The 8,666-nt window shown below is 45.3% G+C and overlaps 1 protein-coding gene across 3 annotated transcripts in view; it reads left to right on the top strand.

Moving 5' to 3' along the window:
- Window positions 1-8,446, top strand: part of si:dkey-117m1.4 (uncharacterized) — a 17,470-nt gene extending 9,024 nt beyond the window's left edge. For 2 of the 3 annotated variants that reach the window (XM_054605090.1, XM_054605092.1), the window contains exons 5-9: window positions 1,053-1,127; window positions 2,794-3,929; window positions 5,009-5,838; window positions 6,029-6,289; window positions 8,173-8,446. In XM_054605090.1, the coding sequence (XP_054461065.1) occupies window positions 1,053-1,127; window positions 2,794-3,929; window positions 5,009-5,838; window positions 6,029-6,289; window positions 8,173-8,426 (2,556 nt within the window). In that variant the 3' untranslated portion in view covers window positions 8,427-8,446. The remainder of the gene's footprint in view (window positions 1-1,052; window positions 1,128-2,793; window positions 3,930-5,008; window positions 5,839-6,028; window positions 6,290-8,172) is intronic. The other variant, XM_054605091.1, reaches the window with a different exon arrangement.
- Window positions 8,447-8,666: the final 220 nt, after the last annotated feature.

Raw genomic sequence — 8,666 nt, 5'->3', positions numbered from 1 at the left:
TCCACAGACAAGGAATTTGGATTTATGGCAAAAATATGCGACAAAATATGCAAATCAGCAAAAAAAACAAATTTAGAGTATGTTTAAAATAAATCTGTTATTAAAGTGTCAAGTGTATATTTAAATGAAGAGTTAAGCAGGAATCGGGTCTGAGTCTCAGTTAGTGGCTGACCACCTTTGTCACATTTATTCCCTCATTAGTTAAAATAGTTATTAACCAAAACCCCATTTTAGAAATTCCTAACCAAAAACCAGCAGAAAACATTCTCACTCGTCACTTTTCTTCCCCTGCCTGTCTCTGATGACTTCAGATAGGCAACCATATGTAAATTTACACACTGTTGATCAGTTTCACCCAAGCACTCTCTGTCAAGCACACACACACACACACACACACACACACACACACACACACACACACACACACACACACACACACTACCCGCTGCACGATCATTCATGCTACACACACAAAAGCTAAGCAAGGCATGGGGTTACCATGGTGATGGTTGAGCTCCAGTTCCTTCTCTACCTATAGTGCTTTAGCAACAGTAACCATGGTTATAGCATGACATCTGTTCCTTTAATGGATCTCATTAGCTCGGATCAATTATACTCAACAGAATGATGATACCAGAATCCGTTTAAGGAATCGAAATTGACAAAATTGGGGGACAAGTGGCACCAAAGTTGCTCACAGTTCCTAAAAGGCCATATTTTTAGATCTAAAATTTGGCTGCGATAAGGTTAAAACAGTTTTGTTTTTAGGTTTACATTGTTGGCTGACTGATTTGTTCTGTACTTAGTGTTCCAGCCTGATCGATATGTCTTACCTATGAGTAGTTGACTGTGTTTTTCAGAGAATATCTCTATTAATTTTATTTTGTTTGGCTCGTTAGTGGAAGATTTGTGTCCTAATCAGCCTCCGTACTCACAGGCCAACTGTGGAGCGATGTCCTCCCGGCTCTCTTGAGTGGCAGCTGAGGCTGATTGTGATGGCAAACATTAAATGAGCAGCGTGCCTTTTTAACGACTGCTTTGTGCTGCCGCAGGGTTTCCGTGGTACTGTGTCTCCAGCACAACACGAGTGTATCTCCGACACAGAGAATAACAACAGTGTCAAAAAGGTAAGAGAAAGGACACCACCTTTTCCCTAAAGCTGCCTTCAGATGACAATACATTTTTCTCACCTCATCATCTAGATGTGGTTGCGTCACATACAGCTGTTATCTCCTTGGTTGCACATGGAAAAGTCAGCTGCAAACAAGGTCAAATTTGAAAGAATTTGAACTGTCTTGCAAGGCAAGTTTGAGCGCTGCGCCACGCCAAGGGTAGCGCTCTTCCTATAGAAAAAAAAGGCTTTAAAATACACAGACTGAAAAAACTCAAGCTTTATTATTTTTAGAAGTGATGACTAGGTAATTACCTGCTCTCTAAATGGCAGACATACACAGTTAGCGACTAGCTTGTGAACATAGCGGAGCATTTAGCAGCTGAAGAGCCAGATAATTCCCTCAGGAGTCAGTAGAAACCAAAAAACTGAGCTGAATATTTGACATACAGAAACGAAACTCTAAGTGAATGATATTGTTACTAGCTGCTAAATATAAAAAAACAGGCAACTGTTTGCTTACTAGTTCACCTTATCACATTAAATAGGTGGGATTCCTGTGGTGACACTGATGTTGTTTATGCTGCCCCCAAGTGGCCAAAATAGAAATTGAAATCTTTGATTTCTTCGGAAACATTTTGATCTTTACTAGATTCTAAAATATTTGATTCTTCCACTGCCAAAACAGTGGTATTAAAGTGATTAAGTAGAAAAACCCACTGACTCAGCATTATACAAACAGAATTAGTGAGCAAACATAGATGAGGTTGTGATGCACAGCTGTTCCTGCAGAAAGCCACCTGTCTGGATGTGGGTGGACAACGCCGATGTTGGAATACAATTGATATCAAGTCCTCATTCATCTACTCTGGATAATTGTTTTATTATGTGTATTAATTAACAGCCCAATGATACCATATAAGGCTCAGCTTCCTGACCCATATTTCCTATATTATGTCTATAATTCTAACAACATCAGCAGCAGAGTTAAGGGATCTGCTAAAGCCCAGGAATGTGGGAAAATAACAATTGCTTTTAATGTCGTGTCACCAGACGGTCGGAATGTCTTTGATAAAATGAAGTAACGGTTGCATATGAAAAAAAAAAAGGTGCTGCCTGTACGCCTTCTGTCCCACACTTAATGGTCTGGTCCACTTGTGTGCAGACAATTCACTGTTGATTCTCTCGCTGGCGATGCTCATCTTTTGCTCGTTGTCGTAAAGCGTAACGACTCTCCTGGCTGTGTGTCTCGTTAGACTAGTGAAAGTTTAACACGTCCGTGCAGACATGTAACAACATTTTAAAATCCACTAAGATGAGCCAGTCTATGTCATGGCGGAAGGTAAGTTTAGGATCCCAGTGGCTTAAGAAGAGTCAGTGACCACTGTGATTTAGGAGAAACACCATTGGGCTGTTTTTCTCCCCAGATATTGATCCAGAAATAATACATATTTATGTCCTTGTTGTAAATGTTTTGCTAAAGTATGCATAGAATGCAGGAAAACAAAAGATGGAAACGCAAGACTGAAAAAAAAGCTAATATTTATATTGAAAAAGTGATTTATGAGGTTGATGCAACAAAAAAATCCCTTGATTTGAAAGTCCTGCAAAAAAACATTTCTCCAGACAGCAGATGACATTTCCTGTTTTTTCTCCCAACCTGTCATTGTCTCTCATTCCAGGAGGATGAGCCTCTCTCTCTGACAGCCCAACAGCAACAGCGGCAACAGCAGCAGCAGCAGGAGTACGTCACCCCCTCTTGGTCCCTCTCCCCCTCCTCCTCCCCCATCTCCCACTCTGACGGCAGTGACTCAGACGCTGGAGACGAAGACAACGCCAGCCCCCGCGGGAGGGCCCTACGCAGGCGCAAGAAACGGCGTGGCGCTCATTCAAAAAAAAAGACTCCTCACCGGACCCCGCCTGGGCGGCTGCCTGCATTCTCTCCCGCCAGCATTCCTCATCACAACCGTCCGCTCCCTTCATCCCACCCTTCAGCGCAGTCCTCCCCTCCCTGCTCCTCCTCTTCTTCCTCTTCAACTAAGCCCGTGTTCAAAGCTCCAGCTCCACTGGGCTCCAACACCAAAGGCATCGTCAGCTTAAATGTCCCCAGGGGAACAGTGTCCATAGACTCCATGCGCCAAACCTGTGAGCACTGCGGACGCCACTTCCGCTCCCTGGGTCGCCACTTGGATAAGCACCACGCCCACCAGCCAGAAGTTTGTTCGGCCCTGGTGGAGCGCTACACACAGATGCCCCGTCTGCACGCGCAGAACACAAACCCCACCACAGCTCACGCACACACGCTGCAGCACTCCAAGTCATCGCAAGCCACGGGACAGAGCCACGACTCAGATCTCCCACAGCTCGGCGTCCAGGACCTCTCCATGCCCCCGCCCACTCTCACGGCAGCTAACCAATCCCCTGCATCCTCTGGAAGAAACTCCACCCCGCCGGTGCTGACGCCTCCGCGAGGACAGAATGCTGTGCCAGTGTCTGTCCTAAAGCGAAGCCCGCCCCCAGTGGCCATGACCCAGTCCAGCAAGGGAGCGATGAGGAGGCTTCAGACGGAGAGACAGGAGGAGGATGTGGAAGACCTGGAGAATGAAGACGACGTGGAGGTCGTGGAGGTAAAGAGGCCCAAAGAGGAGGAGGATGTCGAGGTGGTGTGCCCTCAACCCTTCAGCACCAAGTTGGCGAAAGAGATGGAGCCACCTAAGGAGGAGGACGAGGAGGAGGAGGATGAGGAAGACGAAGAGAATGGAGTGATGGAGGTGGAAGATGAAAGTGGGACAGAGGATAAAGAAAAGGACTTGCTTAGGTAACTTTGCTTTGTGAGCATATTTGAGAGCAGGGCTGCAACTAATGACTATTTTTTTATTGGTGGTTAATCATCTTGTCCATAGAAGGTTTTGTTGTAATACAGAATTGTGTGATCCAAACATTTCAAAATAACTCCAGAGAGTTGTAAAGTCCAAAAAGTTGAAATTTCTTAAAGAAAAAAATTGATTTGATCACCTCCAAAATTCACAGCATGATTTTATCTAACTAAATATTCGGCTTCAATCCATATTTGTTGGCTTTAGACCTTTCAAAAACAACATTTTCACCGCGGTCAAAAAAAGGGGACAAACAAAAAGGGAGGCTCGCACTTTAGAGCTACAGTTATAGAAGGATATGTAGGAATTGGATTTGTCTCTCTCCTTCTCAGCGCAGAAAAATCAAAACAGTTGGCATCATTTATCAGATTAAGATCATTTGTATCATGTAATGTATCCTTTGGGCTTATATCTTTTTTGATAGATCATCAGTGTGTTTTCTTGCCAGATTCAGTCAAGGTAAAAAAAAATATATCAGACAGACGACGAAAATGTCACTGCACATGGCGAGCCAGCCGCGGAGCTATGTGTGCAGTTAAAGAGCAGGCTATGAGAATCGTTGAGTCGCCAGATCGTCCCTTCTGCTCTGCCTTTTGGAGAACACAAATGAAACTAAATATCTACCAATAACGACCCTTAATTTACTATCGTGTATGACAAAGAAAAGCATTCAATTCTCACATTTGCGATGCTGAAACCAGTTACTGTTTGCTATTTTTGCTTAAAAAAGATAGTTTCTCATTATTCCAGAAAAGAATCAGCAGACTAATTAATTTTGTTAAATTAAATGAATGAATTAAAACAATCATTAGTTGCAGCCCCAAAACAAACAAACAAATGTAGCTACTATAAACAAGTTTTTATCTCAATGTTTACCCCGAATACCTGCCAGGCTCTGTTGTGACATGATAGCTGGTACAGTTCGATTGCAGGAAACTACCTTTAAGTTTTTGTAAGTTAGCTTGAACTAATATTATTGGAACTAATAAATTAACCAATTGCTCTCCATCTCTTCTCTCAGCGGTTCGGGGCGTCACCACATGCTGCCCCTCCTCTCGTCCTTGTCCTCCCTGGTGCTGTACCTTCGTCGGCTGCAGCACTCGGCCTTCTTGTCCCTGTCCCGGCAGCTCCAATCAGCCGAGGCCTGGCGCCTCCTCTGTCACTCCAGCCTGGCTCTCCTCATCCTGTACAACCGGCGACGTGAGTGCGAGGTCTCCAAGCTGTCCATCGCCGAGTACCGGGCTCGCATCACCCCCCAGTGCCCCGTCCCTGTCCCGCTGGGTGCCCCACCAGCTCTCACTCCGTTAGAGGCCTCCCTGTCCCCCTTCGAGCGCCTGGTGCTCCCCCACCTCCCAAGAGTCGGGGTCCAGGGCAAACGTGGACGAGTGCAGCCCCTCATCCTGCCCCCTCACTGCGAGCCCTGCCTGGAGCTCCTCCTGCAGACGCGGCAGGACGTTGGAGTGGACCCGGCAAACCCGTACGTCTTCGCCAGGCCCTACCACTCCCCTGCCACGCCACTGCGAGGCACTGACCTCCTCCGCAGCCTGGCCCGCTCAAGCGGCACCCGCAATCCCCGCGCCCTGACCCAGACAAGGGTTCGCCGGCAGGTTGCCATACTGACCCAGCTGCTGCTGCTGGGAGAAGGGGAGGAGCCCGGGCAGCCCGGAGGCAGCGCGGTGGAGAGGCTGGAGCACTTCCTGGAGAGGGAATACCATGTGACACAGAACTGTGCCGGTATTGGCCAAGACCCAGGCCTGATGGGCAGAGTGGGCCGAGTGGTGCTCTGCGGGGAGAGAGATGGAGTGCTGTTCAGAGGAATGAGCCTGAACCACATCTGCCTGGAGCTGGATGGTGAGAATGAATGTGTGTCTGGTGTCTCTCTGTTGTCCAGGACGAGCTGTGACGTCGCTCCCTTTGTGGTGTCAGACATCCCATGGCTGGAAAAGTTGTGTTTGATTGTAGAGCATGGTTAGTAGTGACGGATGAGACTGATTAAGCCTTCCTCTCTCTGTCTCTCCACTTTCTCGCCTCCTCTTTCCAGTTATGTCGGGTAACTCTGCCGACTCCTACTCAGAGGGAGAGTCCGACGGGGAGCAGATGAAGGAGAAGCCTGAGACGCCCGTCCCTGCTGCTGCCCCAGCTCCCGCTCCCAGTCCCACACCCACCCTGCTGTATGTCAGAAAGGGCAAGAACAACGGGCGGGTGGGGCGACCCAAGAAGCTCAAGAGCGCGCAGCCACCCCCTCAGCCTCCTCCACCTCCATCTGCAAACCGCAGGAGAGGCTCAGGTCAGCCCAAATCAGGTTTGTTATGAGTAGAAGTGTGATGGCACAATTTAACAAAACAGAGGAAGATGAATAAATACGATTGTGCAGGTGAGATTTAAAAAACAAAAAAACACTGCACTTGCACCCAGTGCTTGAAGTGAGCCGCTTCTCGCACTCGCGTACTCTTTTTGGCCCTCTCCACATCAGAATCTCTTGGAGAGGAGGCTGCTGTAACTTATTGATACGATGTCCATGCCTTTTTTGTATAATAATCGGTTAACTGTTGGTCATAACTTTCTGTTTAAATTTGTCCAAATCGAAACATTCCTTTAAAGTTATCTGATTCTCTTTGGTTTACAGAATATGATTTTACAGGGCAAACATTTCCAGAATAATGAAATGAGACAACGGCTGTGATGTGTGTAAAACATAAGTTTTATTTATTTATTAGTGAGAAAAATGATTCAGTTTATTTGATTGCATAGTTTTAAGTAAAACATTATAGGTATTATAGGTATACTATTATAGATGCATAGCCCAAGAATAATAATTTAACAATTAAAACACAACTGACAAACAAAAAACAAAACAGTGGGATAAAGTTATCTAAATCTTTAATGCAAATTACTGAGTGTTTATCGTCATTATAAATTAATCTGCCAATTAATTGATCAGTTGTTTAGTTTACAAATTGTCGAAGCTGGAACCAGTTCATTTTCTGTAGATTAACTAGTCAATGAGTTCACAGGATAAGGATAAAGGATATATACACACACACACACATAAAGGATATATACACACACACACACACACATAAAGGATAAAGGATACACACACACATAAAGGATAAAGGATATACACACACACACACACACAAACATAAAGGATATATACACACACACACATAAAGGATAAAGGATATATACACACACACATAAAGGATAAAGGATATATACACACACACATAAAGGATAAAGGATATATACACACACAAACATAAAGGATAAAGGATATATACACACACAACATAAAGGATAAAGGATATATACACACACACATAAAGGAAAAAGGATATATACACACACACACATAAAGGATAAAGGATATATACACACACACACACACACACACACACACATAAAGGATAAAGGATATATACACACACACACATAAAGGATATAGGATATATACACACACACATAAAGGATATAGGATATATACACACACATACAAATGAAGTGAGGAATGCTAGGGACTTGTGTTTGATTGAAAATGACCTAGATCTAATTGGAAGTGGCCTAGATCTTCATCAATCTATGAAGTGTTGGAACTGTGTCATTTAAATGTCAACAGTAGAAGAAACTGCCATCCCTTGTTCTAGTATTGATGTCATAGACAGTCAGCACTCGCTCGCTTTCTGACTGCTGATGCCAAACTAACCTGAACTTCAGGCGACAAAGACATGGAGCCTGTGTGGAACATTTTCTACCTTTAAATGTAACTTAATCAAAAAAGTTTAAACTCATGACAACACTGTTGTTAGGCAACCCGCAAGAAAAATGAGGGTAGTAAGATTCCTCTTTGACCCTTTTTTCTGGTACTGTAACATGCATCAAGGAACAAGAAGGCTGCAACCAGAACCACTGAATTTGGAGTTAATAGCCAAAATTGAAGCTTTGTTTATTTTATATAGCTTTAGCCGACGCAAGCTCCGAGCATGAACGGAGGCCTTTAAACTTTATGCCCTGTGCGCTGCATTATACTCCGAAGCAACAGAGGGCATACAAACAAAATGAACTCTGAGGAATCAAAAAGACAAGTAGAGTAGGAGGAGATCATCAGGACACCCTCACGTCGAATGAGAGGAGCTGTTAAAACACATGTAATCCTCACCTATCTCTCCTTTTCCTTTTTTGTAGGAAAGCGTGGCGTCCTGAAGCGGCCCTGGTCAGAGGCGGAGCGCGCGGCTGTTGAGGAGCACCTTACCCAAAACATCACAGAGCTCCGCGTCCCCGCAAAGGCCGACTGCGAGCGCTGCCTGCAGCAGTGCCCCCTTCTGGTCAGCAACCACCGCGACTGGAGAGCCATCAAGTTCTACTGCCACAATCGCATTCAGCTGTTGAAGAAAAACCAGCGGCGGGAATGTGAGCCCCTGTCGCTCACTGTCTGCTGAAGAGAGGAGGGGGAGGTCCCCCCCCCATCCAGTGAGGGATGGAGGGAGGTGCTGGAGGGGGAGGTCTGGTGTGGTGCAGTAGATCAGGGCAGATTCTCAAATGGTACCCAGGGGCCCAGGAAATGCACTAGTTTTCGTCTAAAAAACGGTCCTAAATTTCACTGGTCTGGTAGTACATTTTTAACATGGCTTCTAATTTTGACACCTGATGGCAGTTTCATTTTGAGCCGTACGACAAAA

Source organism: Anoplopoma fimbria, chromosome 9, assembly GCF_027596085.1.
Source record: "Anoplopoma fimbria isolate UVic2021 breed Golden Eagle Sablefish chromosome 9, Afim_UVic_2022, whole genome shotgun sequence".
Lineage (NCBI taxonomy): Eukaryota > Metazoa > Chordata > Actinopteri > Perciformes > Anoplopomatidae > Anoplopoma > Anoplopoma fimbria.
This window is presented reverse-complemented; position numbering and strand designations above follow the sequence as displayed.